This window comes from Petaurus breviceps, unplaced genomic scaffold (genome assembly GCF_028583685.1).
Source record: "Petaurus breviceps papuanus isolate PSGF00001 unplaced genomic scaffold, PetGlider_PUasm1.0 129, whole genome shotgun sequence".
Classification (NCBI taxonomy): Eukaryota; Metazoa; Chordata; class Mammalia; order Diprotodontia; family Petauridae; genus Petaurus; species Petaurus breviceps.
The window spans coordinates 7,143,574-7,163,991 of NW_027185665.1; the positions used below are offsets into that span (position 1 = coordinate 7,143,574).

General features: G+C 36.7%; 1 protein-coding gene across 4 annotated transcripts in view; it reads right to left on the reverse strand.

Moving 5' to 3' along the window:
- The window catches only part of LOC138173247 (WD repeat-containing protein 7), a 494,247-nt gene that overhangs the window by 208,500 nt on the left and 265,329 nt on the right, over positions 1-20,418 (reverse strand). For all 4 annotated transcript variants that reach the window (XM_069103220.1, XM_069103240.1, XM_069103213.1 and 1 more), the window contains one exon: positions 20,113-20,337. In XM_069103220.1, coding sequence (XP_068959321.1) covers positions 20,113-20,337 — 225 coding nt within the window. The remainder of the gene's footprint in view (positions 1-20,112; positions 20,338-20,418) is intronic.

Genomic DNA, 20,418 nt, shown 5'->3' on the forward strand with positions numbered 1-20,418 from the left:
AGTCACCTGATAGAGGAAAAAGCAATTCTGAAAAAAGAAAAACACATGAAAAGCATTATATTGAGAACATGGGGACACAAATACAAAAAGGGGAACAGTCTCGGATTGTCTAGGAGTTCCCATTCAAATGGGAGAACATAACACAAGAAGGGAACAATGTGACTGGCTGAGAAAACAAATGGGCCAATCCTCTGAGAGTCTTCAAGAGGCAGGCCCTGGGCCTGAGGGAGTCCAGGCTTAAAGCAGTTCAAGTCTGAGAATTGGAAGCAGTTGTATAGTAGATTCTAGTGCCTACCCATGGAGACCCAGGGGAAGAGGTGCCTGGCCCCTCCACAGGCCCGTGCACCTACTGTTCCAGTGGAAGACGATGAATCCTTTGAGGAGCAGAGACACACACTTTAGATGTATAAGAGTAGAGAAAGACCATTACTCATGAGAGAAAACAACTTCAAGGAGTGTGAGTCCTTATAATCAAGAAGTGAAGCTCAGGCTGTGGAAAGAAGCCAGCCCTGGGAAGCCAGAGTAAAGACTTTATCAATAAGAAAAGAACTTCCTGGCCCTGAAGCACTATAAGAGTTGTGAGTTGTCTTTGCCACACATGAACTCTAAATACATACCTCGCTAGAACTATGCTCTCAGTCTGGGCCCTCTTCATGGCCACTGTGTATATCTGTTGGAGAGAACATTCCAGGGAACAACCTAAGGAGAAATGGTAGAAACACTCTTCTTATCATACCATCTGTCCTTCTTATACCGAGTGCTCTGGCCCACCATGTTAGCAAATGCTTCTACTGATTGACTATTAATGGAAAACACACCAGAGGGACTTTGTACAGTAACAGAAATTGTTCGATTGTTTTTCAGTCATATTTGACCCTTCATGACCCCATTTGGGGTTTTCTTGGCAGAGATACTAGAGTGGTTTGCCATTACTTTTTCTAGTTCATTTGACAGATAAGGAAACTGAGGCAAACAGGGTTAAGTGACTTGCCGGAGGGTCACACAGCTAGTACATAACTGAGGTCAGATCTGAACTCTGGTTTTCCTGACTTCAGGCTCAGCGTATGATCCAATGTACCACCTAGTAGAAACAGTCACCTGATGGGGGTACAAGCTCTGGGAAACCCCTTGAACTCTGATTGAATCTGAGGCCATAAGCCTTTTATTACAGCTAGGCCCAAATCTCTTACTCTTACTAGCCTAGCCCTCTATTGTCCATCTACTTCCCACCCTTGATCCTATCAAAATGTCTATACCCAAATCTGATACCCTTAAACTAGCCTAGCTCTCCATCTCCTTATCTCCAGGTAGCCTCCCCCCCACCCCCCACCCCCAGCTATTTCCCACCCTTAATCTCATTACTGGAGTCTGACCTCATTTGACTCCTCCTCAAAACCCTCCCAAACTCCTCCTCTAGATCACCCCTAGATCCCTCCCAAAATCTTTTTAAGATCCATCTTGCCTCCATGAAGGGGCCGAGAATTCAATCTAGCACAGACTCATTCAGTGTCACATTATTCTGGCCAGCTTGTGCTTCTTGTGAGCTTGTGCCAGCTCACAGATACCTAGTCTCCTTAAGAGTCAGTCTACCCATTATGGCAAATCTTAAATAAACTTTGCTTTACTTTGGCTGAGAGAAGACTTGAGTCAAAGTCATTCAGAAGGATGCCCAGTGTTGTTGATATTTTGGGGTCTCAAGCACCCCTAATATAAACCTTAAACCTCAACACACCCACAAGGTAATCCCTAGAACTCAAAATAGCAGTCACTACGTGGGGACCTACACTGGGTATAGGACTGCAAACTGGGGCAAACAACCCAGAGAAAGTGTTAAAATTGATTAAATCTATTCCCACCACAACCATTGCCATAAAATCCAAATAAAATCTTCATTCTAACTTATCTCACTGTTTTGGTCATGTTATCCATCTGTTCAAAATGGTTCTCTGTTGAATAGTACTCTAAAGCAGTTGTGAAAAGATACTAATGCACTAGTAGTGAGGCCATGAGCTGACTCACTCTGACCCAAAGATTACACTTTCCTAAGGAAGTTAACACTAAAAATAAAGATCCCACATACAACAAAATATTTGAAGTAGTAAAAACTCATCTGTAAATGAGGGAGTTGGACTCAATGGCCTAAACTTCCTTCCAATTCTAAATCAATCAATTAGGGAACAACTAAGCAAGTTATGGTACGTGAATGTGATGGAATATTACACTTAATTTGAAAAATATTTGGCTAATGCTAAGCTTTAAGAAAACTAGTATGTTAATGGGAAGGGAAGACAGAATGTAAGTGTGAGGAATGAATAGAGTAAGAAAGTAGAGGGCAGCAATACAGACAACTTCTTCTAGAAGTCTAGCAATAAAAAAAAAGTAAAGAGAAAGGACAGGAACTTGAGAGAACAGAGCAGAGCTGAAAAAAAGTTCTTTTGCTCAGGGAAGATGAACTTTATAGAAGAAAAAGGACTTAACGGATGGAGAGGGATCAAAGTTTTAAGAACATGAATGATTAATGGAGGAATTCCTGGAGGAGACAAAAAATGATGAGAATAAGGGTAGTAAAAATAATGATAATAATAGATAACATTTACATTGTTCTTTAAGGAATCTCATTTGAACTTCATTATAAACCTGTAGCAGGTGCTATTATCCCCTTTTTTGTGGATGGGAAAACTAAGGCTGAGAGAATTTAAGAGGTTATCAATAGTCACACAGCCAGCAAGTGTCCAAGAACAGGATTTGAACTAGGTTCTTGCTAACGCTATATCCAGTACTGCATCCACTATTCCAAATTGCTTCTCCAGCCAAACAGTCCAAGTATAGGGATTCCCTTGGATAAGAAAAAAGTTGACCTTTCCTTTGATAATTTGATCTGAAGTCTTGAAAAGTTTATATAAAATTAGTTTGAGTGGTTATCAAATACAAAAGAGAAATAGAAAGTGATATCCCTTCTTGGTAGGATTACCAAACTCGTAGAACATCATTCTGGCATCTTAACTTAAAAATTAGAACATCTATTACGCTCCAAGCATACCTCATCATAAAGGATCATCATAAAAACCCAATTTTCCTGTGTACAACAGTGTCTAACAGAACTGGTAAGCTAAAAGCCCTCAAAAGGGATATTTTGTTTTATAGCCTATAATTCATTCTAAGTAATTATATAAAATCTCTTTTGGTTCTTTTCTCTTTGCTTTCTAATCTCCAATCAATGCTACAACTTTCAAAGCTCACTCAATTCAGGTTCAAGATTTTAATGATTCTTCCAAAAAGGCTCAACTCTTCCTTCCTCTACAAAAGTCTAAAAGAGAATATCACATCTCAGATTTTGTGAGATATTGCCAAATGCATCCAACCCAATTTAATTTTATGTAATAACCGTCTCTGACAGAATTATGACAATTATTTACTAAAAGAGCTAGGGGGAAGTAATAATATATTATGAAAAAGACCTTTTTAGTATGTGTACTAAATCAATTTAATCCAGATTCTTTTTTCTTTATTATTAATCATTATTTTTATTCTGTATGCATGGAAAAGAAATGTTTACATGATGAGCAGAAAACAAGTCAAAAACAGGTATTTGAAAGAAAAATATTTGCATTTTTCTGAAAGCAGTAACATTTTGAGGATTTGTTCTTCAAACTAACCATTTATCAACATGTCAACTTTACTCTTTTAGTGGAAATAAAATATCCATTTACCTTTTGAGATTATAGGATTATCAGAAATTGACCACAATGAGTATTTATTTATTACACATAGGACCAATAAAATAATACCTGGCCAAAGACAGTTTCAGGTCAGTTGAATTTAGAATAAATTTATATCAATAAAGCTTTAAACAAATGCTAATATATGAGAAACATCATGACATGATTTAAAGCTGCAGCTTTACTTCAGGAGGTGAAAAGGATATAGCAAATCATTTATAGGAACTTGAGAAGAGAAGACCAAAAATTTGGGACATGTCACTAAGGGCTGTTTTTAAATTTAAAACATTAAATTAGAATATGCCACTTTTAACAAAGACTAAAACAATTCAGTCAAGAAAGCTGAAGGTAAAATTTTGTTGTTAATGATTTTTTGTGTGATAAAGAATAGAAGCAATTTAAAGTATGGAAATCTTTATTCTGATAAACCTCACCTTTTTTTTTTTTTTTGCTAATAACTTGGGACTGGGTAGGGTTGGGGTGGGGTGGAGAAACTATTTATCAAACTGAACTATAGATGAGGAGAATGGTCTCATGAACACTACACAATAATGAGTGTTTAGAAATGTGGTTTCTATTCCAAACCACATTCTAGTATTTATTCTGTTCATTTATGACACAAATGTTCCTTGTGCTTTTATTTCCCAATATATAAATAACATTTTTTTTTAGACTTACCCTTATAGACAATGTAAAGTGTCTTTAAGAAAACAAGAGCTATCATATAAATACAAAGAACTGTTCATTTGTAGTTCTTCTCTACTTAGGCATGTCATGATGAAAAGAGTGCAGGGATCACATTTATTGCCAAAGGGGTGAACATCACAAAAATGATAGTTAAAGAAAATGTTTTAGAGTAAGATGAAGACCTCTCATAAAAAAAAAATACAAAAAAAGGAGCATTTAAGAATGGAACAATTAATCAATTCACTAGTATTTATATCCAATAGTTACAGATATATCACAATTACAATTATTATTAAGATAGGTGACAGAAAAAGTATCAGAAAACCAATCAGGTTCTCAATATTTACTAAACTCTTTAGTAAAAGCATTTTCACTTATAAAAGGACTAAGCAATCACTAAGAAAGTCTGGCTTTACCAAGTTTAGTAATCAGCTAAGGCCACCTCATGAAAATATGTTTACTCATTATACCAAAAGAGTAAAAGAAGTTTGTCTATTATTATTATTATTACTTAGTGAATAATGTTTAAAGACATTGCAGGGGGCACCTAAAACTTGATTTGATTCAGAAAATGCTTCTATCAAGTTAGGAAACACTTTTTACTATTCACTCCTTAAGGGGATCCGAGGAAATCTTATTTCCCAGTTAAAATTATTTATTTAATTTTTTGAAAATTCAGTTTTATTATCTTCCTGAATTCCTTCCTTCCCTTGTCTCCTTTTCTTGTCCATTGAGAAGATCAAGAAAAAAAAACAATATGGAATACATAGTTATACAAAACAAATTTTCTCATTCTCCCTGTCCAGAAAAAGAAAAACATGCTTCAATATAAACTCTGACTCCATTAGCTCTCTATCTGGTGGCGGATTTAAGTACTTCAGAATCATGACTGGCGATTGTATTGATTAGTTACTAAGGTTTTTAAAGTTGTCTTTATTGCTATTATTGTCTATATTGTTCTCCTGGTTCTGTTCACTTTGTTGAAGTTTACAGTTTAGGTGTGCTCAAGACCCCAAAATATCAACACGCTGGATCTCATCGAATGAATTCGATTCAAGTCTCCTCTCAGTCAAAGTAAAGAAAAGTTTATTAAAGATTCGCCATATTGGGTAGACTCTTAAGGAGCCTTAGTATCTGTGACACTTGTATTGGCCAAGTGGGCCAGAATAATCTGACACAGAGTGAGACTGCGCTAGATTGAATTCTCAGCCCCATCATGGAGGGCTAGACAAGTTTAAGGGTAACAGATTTAGGTATAGATATTTTCATAGGATCAAGGGTAGGAAGGAGCTGGACAATGGAGATTAAGAGTAACAAAGATTTGGTCCTAATAATAAAAATTATTATTTTTATATAATAAAAAGGCTAATAGCCTCAAGCAAATGCCTCATCAAGTGGGAAGATTCAATCAGAGGTCAAGGGGTTTCCCAGAGCCTATACCCCATCAACTTCACTGGGTACCAGTTCACAGAAGCCTCCCCAGGTTTTTCTGAAACCATACCCTTACCCTTCATTATTTCTTACAGTACAATATTATTCCATCACATTAATATGCCATAATTTATTTAATTATTCCCCAAGCTAAGACATTCCCTTAGCTTCCAAATCTTTTCCACTACAAAAGAAGGTCCTAGAAATGTTTTTTGTGTATATGGTCCTTTTGTTGTAAGGTAACCCAAATCACATGCCACCTGATTTGGAGCCCACCATTAAGCAGCTTTATATTTGTCTTTGTTTTTATCATAAACCCTTTAACTGCTTGTAACAGCTTAAAGGCATAGTCCTGGGTACGAGTTACCCAAGACATAGTTCTGGCCTCTTATTTTTGTTTAAGTTAGAACTTCCCTAAATAAGTAAGCCTTGAAACAGCAGCATGTATAAGGATTATGGTGCAAGCCCGTATAGAGATCATGGGGCAAGTCTATGCTGACCAAACAAGGTCCCCAACCCAAGATGTTGACCAAGTACCACATCTACCAGTCAGATTGGCTAAGATGACAAAACAGGAAAATGACAAATGCTGGAGAGGAGCTGGACAAATTGGAACACTAATGCATTGCTGGTGGAGTTGTGAACTGATCCAACTGTTCTGGAAAGCAATCTGGAATTATGCCCAAGGGGCTATAAATAATTTCATACCCTTTGACCCATCAATACCCACTTCTAGGGTTGTATCCCAAAGAGATCACAGAAGTGGGAAAAAGACCCACATGTACAAAAATATTTATAGCAGCTCTTTTTGTGGTAGCAAAGAATTGGAAATTAAGGGGGTGCCCATCAATTGGGGAATGGTTGAACAAGTTGCGGTATATGCATGTTATGGAATACTATTGTGCAATAAGAAACGAGGAGCAGATGGACTTCATATTTTCCTGGAGAGGCTTATATGAACTGATGCTGAGTGAGAAGAGTAGAGCCAGGAGGAATTTGTACACAATTACAGACACAACGTATGTATGACGACCAACTTTGATAAACTGGACTCTTCTCAGCAATTCAGAGTCATAAGTCAACCCTAAAAGACTCATGATGGAGAGAGATGTGTACAGCCAGAGAAAGAACTGAGATTGAACCCAGACTGAAGCAAACGACCTGCCCTTTTTCATTTTCTTGTTTGGTTTTGTTTCCTCTTTCCCATTCTTCATTCCATCTGTTACAATCCTTCTTTATAATCTAATGCCTAATGTGAAAGTATTTGCAGATACTATACTTGATTGTATGCCGCCACGGTGCAGGGGAGGGGGGAGGGAGAGAAAATCTGAAACTCAAGGAACTGTGGTAATGAATCTTGTAAACTAAAAGTAAACAAATTAATAAAGACAAAAAAAAATGTTGACCAAGCAGGGTCCCCCGCACCCTTCACCCAGAACATGACCCTAACCTGTTCCACGACCCTAGCCTGTTCAGAGAATTCCACTGCCCCTGTGCCCTCCACCCTGTCCTAGGTAAGACCCTGATCATGTCATTGTACCCTTGTGCCATGTTTTCCAAATTATCCCTGAGCTATAGATCCAACCAATGGCTGTTCTTGGCTTCTGTATGTCACTGCTTATGCTAGCTCCCCTCCCCAATTGTGGTTTTTGTGCTGTTTACCTTTATAAACTCAGTCTGTACCCCAATACAGGGCTGCCTGATTTGAATTATACTCCAGGCAGTCGCGCGCTTGATCAATAAATCCACAACTAAATTTATCTAAAAACCCAGATCTCAGCTCGCTCTTATTCTCTTCACAACACTTTCTTTCTTTGAAATCTCTTTGGGGTATAGACTTAGTAGCAGTATCACTGGGTCAAAGAAATTGCACAATTTAAGAGCTTTGGGGGCATAGTTGCAAATGGTATAATGAGAATGGGAATTTGAAGATCTTCCCTGCCCCTTAATAGACCTAGGTAGGAGTTTGATGATCTCCCCTGCTTTAAAAGTAAACTCTGCCCCCTAATAGGCTGAATGTAATCATATGGAGCCTGTGATGGAGGGAATTTGGTGAAGCAGAGCCCACAGGAAGCTTCTCTGCTGTTAAGATAAACTCTATCTCCTAATAGGCTAAATATAGTCACACAGAGCCTATGGTAGGAGGATTTTGTTGAAGGGAAGCAGAGCACACAGGAAGCTGGTCAGAGCCAGAGCTAGCCAGATGATGGGGGAGAGAAGAGCTCAGGCAAGAAGACAGGGAGTTTTGTGAGTAAATATTGATCTCGGTTTGTATTAGTTCTATCTTGATCTATTGGTTTGTGGGAAGGCTGAAGGATGCTGTGACTGTCAGCATTATTATGGCTTCTAATTATCTTTGGTACTATGATGGAATTGGCTTACTGGTTTTGGGATTGGGTCTTCTGGTATCTAAATAAATGCTTCTATCCTCTGTCTGGAGAGTTTGGTAATTTTGCGATTGAATGTCATGCGATACTTACATTCACGGTCTTTATTGTGATCGTGGACACTGTAAGTATTGCATCGGCACTACAAATAGTCAAACCAGTTCACAGTTTCACCAACAATGCATTAGTGTACCTGTTTTCCCACATATCCTCCAGAATTTGTCATTTTCCTTTTTTTTTTTAGTCATCTTAGCCAATCTGATGAATGTGGGGTAGTACCTCAGATTTGTTTTAATTTGTATTTTTCTAATATTTAGTGATTTATAGCATTTTTTCATATGGCTATTGAGAGATTGAATTTCTTCCTCTGAAAACTGCCTGTTTCCTTTGAGTATTTATCACTTGGAAAATGGTGCTTATTTTTATAAAATTGACTCAGGTTGCTCTTTATCTTCAGGGATGGGGAACCTGTGGCCTTGAGGTCACATGTGACCCTCTAGTTCAAGTGCAGCCCTTTGAATCCAAACTTCACAGAACAAATTCCCTTAATAATAGGGTTTGTTCTGTAAAACTTGGACTCAGTCAAAAGGCCACCCCCGAAAACATAGGTCACATGTGGTCTTAAGGCTGCAGGTTCCCCACCCAATACCAGAGAAACTTGATGGAAAGGTTTCCCTCCTGGCTCCATCCCCCCATTTTCCTGCTTTTTGTTCTAAATCTAGCTGCAGTGATTTTGTTTGTATAAGAACTTTATTGTAATTGTACATTTCACCTTCTGTGAACCTCTCTGTCCCTTATTTATTATGAACTCTTTCCCTGTCCATAGATCTGACAAGTAACTTCTGTACTCCATTAATTTGCTTGTGATGTCATAATGTATATCTAAATCATATACCTATTATCTTGGTATATACAGTGTGAGGATGTAGGTCTACATCTAGTTTCTGCCCGACTACTTTCTAGCTTTCCCAACAGTTTTTACTGAATGAGTTCTTGCCCCCAAAGTTGGGATCTTTGGCTCTATCAAATACTGGGTTTCTATGCTCATTTGCTTCTGTATAATGTGTATACAATCTGTTTCTCTGATAAACCTCTCTAAATCTTACCCAGTACTCAACTGTTTTGAAGATTAAAGCTTTGTGATATGGTTTGAGATCTGGAACTGCTAGGTTCTCTTTCTTTGATTTTTTTTTTTTACTGATTCCTTTGATAGTCTTGACCTTTTGTTTCTCCAGATGAATTTTATTATATTTTCTCAGCTTTCTAAAGTAATACTTTGGTACTTTGGTATGACACTGTGAGAAAGTAAATTAATTTAGGTAGTATTCTCATTTGTATGCTATTGGCTTGGTCTACCTGTGAGCAAATAATATTTCTCCAAATATTTAGATTTGTCTTCAAATGTATAAAGAATATTTTGTAATTGTGTTCATATAGTTCCTCTGTATTTCCTGGAAGGTAGACTTTAAAGTATTTTATATTATCCATAGTTAGTTTAAATGAAATTTCTTTTTCTTTCTCTTCCTGTTGGGTTTTGTTGTTAACATATAAAAATGTTGATAATTTGTGTGGCTTTCATCTCCTGCAACTCTGTTAAGGGTATTGTTTCTGTTAGTTTTTTAGTTGAATCTTTAGAGTTCTCTATGTAAACTATCATACTACTTGCAAAAAGTGATAGTTTTATTTCCTCTTTGTCCATGTTTACTCCTTTAACTTTTTTTTGTCTTACTGCAACAGCCAGCATTTCTAATAAAATACTGAATAAAAACAGTGATAACAGGTGTCCTTGTTTCATCCCTGAACTTACTCCAATGGGTTTTAGCATAAGCACATTACAGATAATGCTTGCTGTCAGTCTTAGAGGGATGCCAATTATAATTTTAAGGAAAGCTCTGCTCATTCCTATGCTTTCTAATGTTTGAATGTGTTTTGTTTTCTTAACAAGAATGTGTGCTGCATTTTGTCAAAAGCTTTATCTTTATTTATTAAAATAATCAAACCTAAAATCTAGAGATAATGATAAAAGTTTTCCTATAGGCTTCTAAAACATACAGGAGCATAATTATTCATAAATATATGTAAACGAGCAAGAGCTATTGTTTAGCTGACAGAATCCTATGAACTGATGATTATCTCAAAGATGATAGAGATCATTCACCAACCTACACCAGGAAAGCCCAGCAAAATGAAGATTTGTACTGGCAATACAAAACTAAAAGCAATATCATCATTCTGCTAGGCAGCAGTGGCAAAGGTAACAGGAAAAACAAAAACTGAATAAGACTGGCTGACAATCTTTGGAAAGGTGGCATAGAACCTGCCACCAAAATAACATCAATTTTCATACAAAAAAAATTTCTATAAAGCCGGGTATCATTTAAGCTCTTGTGTGTCTAAACTACCTTGGCTATTATCATTAGTAGGGTTTTTTAAAAGCCATTTTAATAATTTCACATAAATGGTTTATAGTACATAAGAGTAGAAGAACATTAACAAGCTTCTAAAATATAACAGGTGTACAAGAAAAAATATTCAGGGTGGAAGAACCAAGATGGCAGAGTAAAAGTAGAAACTTACTTAAGCTCATCTCTGATTATCTCAAATACCTATAAAAATGGCTCTAAACAAATTTTAGAGCTATAGAACCCACAAAATGACAGAGTGAAATACGTCTCCAGCAGAGGACAGCCTGGCAAGCCAACAGGAAGGGTCTGTCACACCAGGCTGGGAGCAGAGCACAGTCACCTGTGGGCTGCGCCAGAACAGACTGGAGGGAACAGACCTCCAGGGACTGAATCACTGGCAGCTGTGGTGGTTTCCAGACTTCTCAATCCATAAACACCAAAGAGAAAGTAAAAGGTCAGTGGGGAACCTCTGTTGGGCCTGGATGAGAGAAGTACACAGTGCAGCCCTTGCCCCTGGGCTGACAGAGGCTGAGGCAGTCAGGCAACTGCTTCCTGACCTCCAGGCCCACAGACAGAGGGGGGACCAAGTGCTGACCAGAGGGCAATGGCTTTAATCTCTTTACTGGCAATGCCCCGCTTGGATCTGGGTTGCAGTCTTGGGTGACAGTCCTGGGGTGAGGAGTGTTGGCATGGCAGACACTGTTGAGGCTGTGGATAGGCAGTCCTCCTCAAAGTTCTGAGGCAGGTGCCTAGAAGAAGCTGTGACAACAATTGTACAAAACCCCAGAAATTTGGGACACAGCACTCTCTACTCTGGAAGCAGAGTTCTACCATGGCAAAGAGCTCAAAATTCAAGTTAACTGGCAGGCAAGATAAGCAAACAGAGGAAGACAAATCAGACTACAGAACTGTTCTTTGGCAACAAAGATGATCAAAACATACAACCAGAAGAAGACAACAAAGTCAAATCTCCTTCATCAAAAGCCTCCAAGAAAAATATGAATTGGTCGCAAGCCGTGGAGGAGCTCGAGAAGGATTTTGAAAATCAAGTAAGAATAGAGGAAAAATTGGGAAGAGAAATGAGAGTAATGTAAGAAAACCACGAGAAATGGGTAGTCTGCTAAAAGAGAACACCCAAAATACTGAAGAAAATAACACCTTAAAAAAAAGACTAATTCAAATGGCAAAAGAAGTCCAAAAAGCCAATGGGAAGAATGCCTTGAACATTTGAATTGGCCAGGTGGAAAAGGAAATTCAAAAGCTCACTGAATAAAATACTTCCTTCAAAATTAGATTGGAGCAAATGGAAGCTAATGACATAAAGTTCACTGGAAAATCAAGATATTACAAAATAGATCTACAAGAATGAAAAAATAGAAGGCAATGTGAAATATACCACTGGAAAAACCACTGACCTGGAAAACAGATCCAGCAGAGATAATTGAAAAATTAGTGGACTACCTGAAAGCTATGATCAAAACAAGTGCCTAGACATCATCTTTCAAGAAATTATCATGAAAAACTGCCTTGATAGTCTAGAACCAGAGGGGAAAACAGAAATTGAATGAATTCACCAATTGCCTCTTGAAAAAGATACCCAAAAGTAAACTCCTAGGAATATTATAGCCAAATTCCATGGTTCCCAGGTCAAGGAGAAAATATTACGAGCAGTCAGGAAGAAACAATTTGAGTATTGTAGAAACACAATCGGGATCACACAAGATCTAGCAGCTTATATGTTAATGGATCAAAGGGCTTGGATTATGATATTCCGGAGGTCAAAGGAGCTAGGATAAAAACCAAGAATCACCTACCCAGCAAAACTGAGTATAATACTTCAGGGGGAAATATGGTCATTCAATGAAATAGAGGAATTTCAAACATTCTTGATGAAAAGACCAGAACTGAACAGAAAATCTGACTTTCAAATACAAGCAGCAAGAGAAACATGAAAAGGTAAGCAGAAAAGAGAAATTATAACAAATTTATTAAAGTTGAACTGTTTACATTCCTACATGAAAAGACAATATTTGTAACTCATGAGACTTTTCTCAGTGTTAGGAGAGCTGAAGGGAATATGTATGTGTGTGTATACACACATATATATGTATATATGTACACACATATATGCATATGTAGGTGAGTGTATTTCTGTGTTTATATGTGTGTGTATGTGTACACATATGCATAGAGAGAGGGCACAGAATGAGTTGAATATGAAGGGATGATATCTAAAAAATAAAATTAAGAGGTGAAAGAGGAATATATTGGGAGGAGAAAGGAAGAGATAGAATATGGTAGATTATCTCACATAAAAGAGGCAAGAGAAAGCTGTTACAATGGAGGGGAAGAGCAGGGAGGTGAAAGGAAATGAGTCAACTTTACTCTCATTGAACTTGGCTTAAGGAGGGAATAACATTCACATTCAATTGGTTATCTTACCCTACAGGAAAGTAGGGGAAGGGGATCAGATGATGGGAATGGTAGAAGGGAGGGAAGATTGGGGGAAAGGGTAGTCAGAAGCAAACACTTTTGAAAAGGGACAAGGTCAAAGGAGAAAACAGAATAAATGGGGGGTGGGATAGGATGGAGGGGAATATAGTCTTTCACAATATGACTACGGGAAATGTTGTGCATAACTACACATGTGCAACCTATATTGAACTCCTTGTCTTGCCAGTGGGGGTGGATGAGGAGGGAAGAAAGGAAAGAATCTGGAACTCAAAGTTTTAAAAACAAATGTTAAAAAAAATTGTTACATGCAACTGGGAAATAAGATATACAGGCGATAGGGTATAGAAATCCATCTTACCCTACAAAAAAATAATGGGAAGGGAGCAGGAGGAGTCATGAGGGGATATAAGAGACGGTAGACTGGGGGAAGAGGTAATCAGTATGCTTGCCATATTGGGGTGAGGGTTTAGGGGAGAGATAGGGAGAAAATTTGGAACTCAAAATCTTGTGGAAATGAATGTTGAAAACTAAAATTAAATCAACAAATTCTGAAAAAAAATATTCAGCATGATACAAGTTCATTGAGTTGGACATGTATGGAGAATGAATTATAATCGGGTGCAGAAACAGCTGTTCTATGACAAGCTTATGGGGGGGAAACACAAGGAAGGAGAGCAGAAAACATGCTTTAAAAATGCACTGAAGCACGGTATGAAACATATGGCATAGCTGCAGATTAATGGGAATGAAAGTAGCAGAATAACCAGACTGGGAAACCTCAATGAAGGCATGGAATAGGCAAGTCTGAAAAGTCAAAATGAAAATAGCTGTTTTGTAAAAACAAGACCCCCCAAAACCCCAACTTTGCAAACCAAAGAATAACTAATAATCCACATTGAAATTAACAATGATAATTACATTAAACATTCGGGATGGAGATATTCTGTGCTTCAGTTTAATGTGAAAAAGCTGTTAGGCAGTTCCCTTTCACGTAGCTAGTTAAAAAGTGGGGGGAACCACCTTTTTCAGTACTACCCCATAATTTATCTAAGAAACAGGAGACTCTAGAGACTCTACACTATTAAATATATAACTACCTAGTATAAAACTGGAAAAAAAGCAAATGCTGTCAATTAGGGGATGGCTGAAAAATAATGGTTTTGCAAATGAAAATATTTTTGTGTTAGAAGAAATGACAAATATGAGGAATTCAGAAAATGATAGGATTATTTATATGAACTGATACAGAATGAAATAAAGAAAACTTGCAGAATAATATGCAAAATGTCTACAATAAATTAAATGAAAACAAGACTAAAAGGTAATTGAACTTAACAAAAAAAAAGTAACTGAATTTTACAAATTTATAAATGAACAATCTTGGTCTTGAAAACTGATGATGAACCACATCTCCTTCCTCTCATCAAAGAGGTAGGAAGATCAGGGATATAGAATAAACATGCTGTAATACAGATGGCTGATTTCATGTAAATTTGCTTAAATTAAACAGTTTTGCTTTCAATATTTTTTCTTTATCATAAGACTAGAAAATAAGAAAGAATGACCATGGTTTATAAAAAAAGGTAACAAACAATAAAACTTTAAAAAATAAAACAACAAGATTCCACAGCTTCCTTCACTCTCCCTTCTCTAATATTTTATAAATCCCAGTCAGAAGTACATTCATAGCCAATTTAAATCTCTCAATTTGCAGATTAAGCCTACATCAACCTAGTCTATCTTCTGTAGAATTACAGAATAGTTATTTACCAGCATCTTTACAATAACCCTTCAGATATTTGAATACAGTCATTAATATTTTATCTTCAACACGAATATAATGCAATGCAACTCATTAAGAATTTATTATGACAGATGTTGAAGGAGATATAAATTTTACAAAGGAGAGCATCCCTGCCTTCAAGTAGCTTAAAATAGTGAGATGTGAGAAGAACATAGATTGTTATAATACTTAACATTACATGCCTAAGAGAATTAGTAAACAAAATGCTATGTGAAGTTTGAAGAAGAAACCCTTTCTTACTAAGGGATTCTAGAAAGTCTTCATGAAAGATGTACCATTTGAGGGGGATCTAAAGAATAGGCATTCATTAGGCAAAGAGAATAGAGGGCATTACAAAAATAAGACACAAGCTGGGAAAAGATGCAGAAATGAAAATATCATGTGACAGAAATTGTTCAGTCTTCTGGAACATAGAGTAGATGGAAGGGAAAAAACAAGAGATAAGGCTGAAAAGAGAAAGTAGCATGTGTAAGGCTCTGAATGCCAGATAAAAGAGTTTGTACTTAACTTGGCAGAACAACAGGGAATCGCTGAAGATTTCTGAGCATCAGAGTGACATGAACATATATGTATGGAAGATTACGCTAGCAATATTATATTAAACTTCATCATTTGTATGACAGTAAGCCTTTAATAGTTTTACAATCATTTAATGGCAGGTAACTGACAATAATGATTGACACCAAATAAAACATACATAACAAAATCACATTATCACAAAACACAAATGTAACAGAAATATAGGTTTCGTAGAAAATAACTATAGAAATGTAATTTTAAAGGAGACTGCTGCACCAATGATGGTGACTATCTTTGTGACCACAGGCAAGTCATTTGTTCATCTTGGATCTTAGTTTCCTCATACATAAAATGAAGGAGTTGGACTAGATGGTCTATGAACTACCTTTTAGTTCTAAATTTATGATGCTAAGAACTAATCAGAGTTTAGTTAATTTTCCCAGCAGCTAAAAATACCACCAGTTTAATGTAAGCTTAATAATTTCAACTAATATGAATTTTCCACCTTCTGCTTCATGTGACAAATAGATTAGAAATTACTTCTATCATAATCTCTCTCATGACTGTCTTCTCTTCCTCTATCTGGTAATATGTGTGTTTTCTTGAGGGAAAGGAAGAGATGGCCAGATTTTTATTCCTCCTCAATGAAATGATCTGTCAAAACCAAAGAACTTGAAAGCATCAGTAGCAAAGCTTGAACTCTAAGTCCAATGTTCTTTGTACTATATCATACTGTCTTATAATAGCTGAATCAGGTGAATTCTGTGCCACTAGATTTCCAACTTTATAGATGATAAAACTACTAAGTTGTGAACTCCTATTGATACTATTTATTGATTCTTTTACCTCTGCTGCTCACCATCTCTTTATTACTATTACTGTTGGGTCTAGCTCTACATGTTTTCAGCCCAGCAAAAACCAGTAGGGAAGATTTGAGGGGTTGGCAAAGTTTGATTTGGAATCTAATGCCCTGAGTACAATTTCTGCCCCAATTAGCAAATTACTTATATCATCTTGGCAAAGTTATTCAGCCTCTCTGTGCCTCAGTTTTCTCATCTGGAATGCAAAGGGTATAAACTAGATGATCTCTACTGTGTTTCCCCGATAATAAGACACTGTCTTATTAAATTTTTTTGGACAGAAAAACACCAGAGGGCTTATTTTCGGGGGAGGGCTTATTTTAATGAACATTGACAGCAATTTTAATAAACAGGTAAATGTGAACAAAAAATGTACCTTTATTCAATAAGCAAATCACTGGGGAAGAACAGGATGACGCGCTCACTGCTGCAGCTCTGATTGGATGCAGCTCGGAGCGCGGCGTGCGTTTCACCGGGGGGGGGGGGAAACGGTGCATATAGAGGGTACTGTAATGTAGCGTGTAGTGCAGGGGATCACCTTCACTACAGTAGCAATCTCAATAAGGCTTATTTTCGGGGGAGGGCTTATTTTAGAGGAATCTTACACAGAAAGGGGAGGGCTTATTTTCGGGATAGGTCTTATTATCGGGGAAACACGGTAAGATCACCTCCAGTTATAAATCTCATGACACTGGTACTATAACTTCAGTTAAGGAAACAGGAAATTGAACATGCCTTTAGTTTCCACATCTCCATAGTGAAACTGGACTTGAAGATCCTTATTTGATCTGAAAGTTTTAACTGCTTTGTCTGGCCTCCCCAGAAGGAATCACTAAACAATATTCAATCTCCCATCTCTTTGTCTTTGAAGAGGCAGTCTTCTACTTTTATGGTGCACTCCTTCCATAATTCCACCTTAAAGAACTCTTCCTTCGAAATATAGTTCATGTTCCACCCCTGACACAGGGCCTTTCTTGGTTCTTTTAGTTTGTATCATTTTTCTCTCTTGAAATTACTAAATATTTACTGAAAAAAGGCCAGGGTCTCCTTCTACATCTGTGGTCATTTCTAGTCATCCCGACCTATGTCTTGTCACTGGACTCAATGGCTTGAGAGAAGAAAGTGAGGCTGGTGACTTTGTACAGCTCTGCCTCACTTAAATACAATTCACCTGCAAGTCAAGACATCACCTTCCTGATGCCCTTGGTCCTCTTCAAGAATGAAGGACAGACAACAACAGATATCTACTGCTGTGTATATACATTGTATCCTTCTAGAAAATATAAGTTCCATGAGAGTAGGGACCGTTTTTATCTTGTTGTTTGTATCCACAAGGTCTAGCATACAGACAGTGTTTAATAAATGTTTACTGAAATATTGAGTTGATAGAGTCAGTAAGTGCCATCCATACTTAGGAGCATTCTGGGCAGAAGGGAGCCAGGGTGCTAGGAAATCACTTTTTCCTTTGTAGACAGAGGGGAACACCTTTGGTGAGCATGTCTTCACATTTCATGCTTCAAGAGATGCTGAACATGAGCAATAATTTCAACTTTTTCCCCAAAAAGGACCCACCTTTTTAACCCTAATATTTAAAACAGTGATACTATAAGGCTGTGATTCATGGCATACTACAACCTCTAAAGAATAAAAAAATTCTAATAATCCAAGGGCAATATTTATGTGTGTGTGTATGTATGTATATATATATATATATATATAGTGAGTATAAGTAAGAATCAGTATAAAAAAGGAAATGAACTAACATATAGTGAGAATGAGGATATAAAATGGTAGATGCATATTTAGCAATAGCATGCTAAAAGATCTAGAAGACTTCAATGGTAGATTTCAAAGGAGGATTTATGGGAGAATGTAGAGAAGAATTACATGACATGAAAAGCTGTGTCAGCCCTGTTAGAGGGAGAACCCATATTGATAAAAGCACAAATTCGCTGAAATATCAATTCAATAAACATTTTTTTAGTGCCTACTATGTGCCAGGTACTTTGTGAAGTGCTTAGGCTACAAAAGAAGCAAAAAATAGTCCCTGCTCTCAAGGAGCTTACATTCCAAAGTCTACTACTATAAGAAGAATCCAAGAAAAATGTATATTTAATTTTTCCTTACAAAACTCTTAGAAGACTTTATTCTTTAACAAGGAAGACTGAAGAAACCCATATCTACACCCACCAACACCCCTTCCTTCCATCCCACCCTACACCTAGAAACCAATATATTTAAGCAATTCTGCAAAAGGAACATAATGGAACAATCTCAAAAGTCCCTTCCTTTCCTAAAATTCTTTTATACTGTTAAAGTATAAATTAATATACAAGAACAAAGAATATGTCTAAAAGGTGTTGGCAGGCATGGCTAGGAAGAGAACAGTAGCTGAAGACGGGGTGGAATTAATCATAGAAAAAATTGTAAAGGTAAATTTTAAGTAAGGCTTTGATGAGTAAGAGGCATGAACTTTGGAAAGAATGAAAACGATAACAGTCTAGGATAGTGAAACTGGCAACAGAATAAATGAATTTAAAAAGCAGTTATTAAACACTAGTTGTGTGTCTGGTACTAAGTGTGGGGAAACGAATCCAAAAGCAAGAAGTCCCTCACCTCATGGGGCTGATATTTTAATAGAAGCCAGAACGGAGTGTTTTTGTCTGGGCAGTAACAGAAATGGTGAGTATAGTCATGAGACTTATGACATGTCTTTTCCAAGAATGACTGTATGATTTAATTTGGTTACTCTTCCCAGAACAAGAGATGGGAAGTTCACTGGAGTTGAGGAAATGAAGCAAATATAAGCATAACATTAGTTGCAGTTCAGAATTCAGTATAAAGTGGCTCCATTATGGGCCTTACATAAAGTATAGCTAAAAAGACCTTATTTACAATGTGGTCTTATTTACACAGTAGTCTCCCAGAGTCATTATATATATATATATATATATATATATATACACACATATATATAAAAATACATATATATATGTATATATACATATATATACACACATATATATATCCATCCACACAAATATATATACACATATGCATATATATGTATGCGTATGTATTTATATATGTGTGTGTATAATACTGTCTATATCTCCATCTCTCCATATAGAGATACTATATAAAACTTCTACAAGGACGATGTTTTGGGGGCTCCTCTGTGTCCTTTGGCTATACAATGCAGATGAAATAAATTCAAGTTGGTTGGAATCCTTTTTCAGAAATTATTTTAGTGAAAAGTTGTGGACTGCAATGCAGACTATACTTTGATGAAATCTCAGTCTGATAATGTGAACAAGGAATGTGAACAAAGTCGAGAATCCAGAGCTGTTGTAAGAGAACCTTCTTCTCGAAGGATCACATATTTAGAGAAGAAGAGACCTAGGTGGACATCTAGATGAATCACTATATTTTGCAAATGAGGAACCAGAGGTTCAGTGAGGTATAGTGTCTTGCCAATAGTCACACAGCTAATGAGTGTCAGAGGTGATATTTGAAATGAAGACTTTTTGACTCCAGGTCCTTAAACTTGATCCACTACAACATAATAATAAACCCAAGAATTAAAAATGACTTTCTATTGAACTGGCATTTAGATTTAGAATATAGGATTAAAAAAAAAAAAACTCAGGCGATTTAATCACTACAATTTGCAAACATGACATATAATGCATTGTATATTTTCTTGATTTAACATGAATGTGGTGGACAAAAAGTATAAGTTTATTTTTTGTTTTGTTCTGGGAAGAGTAACCAAATATGATTTTTTTGCCAAATGATATGCACTGAAAAACAATGACTATATTTAGGAAAGAAAAATATACTTACAGGTATGTCTGGCTAATGAATAGTTGGATCCACCACTGGTCAAACCAAATCCTTCAGGAATCTGACTGGAACTTCGAGGTCTTGTCAACAATTTTGGAGGCTCAATTTCTGCACCAAATTCAGCTCCTATCACTCCTAATAAAACAATAGCTGTAGCTTGTTTACGTCTTTCTTCATATGATGTAGATATTTTTTTCATTTGTGGGAGACCTGATGATAGGCAACCTGAAATAAGAAAGACGATGATAAGAATGAAAACACACACACATACATACAGACATACATGCATACACACACATACATACA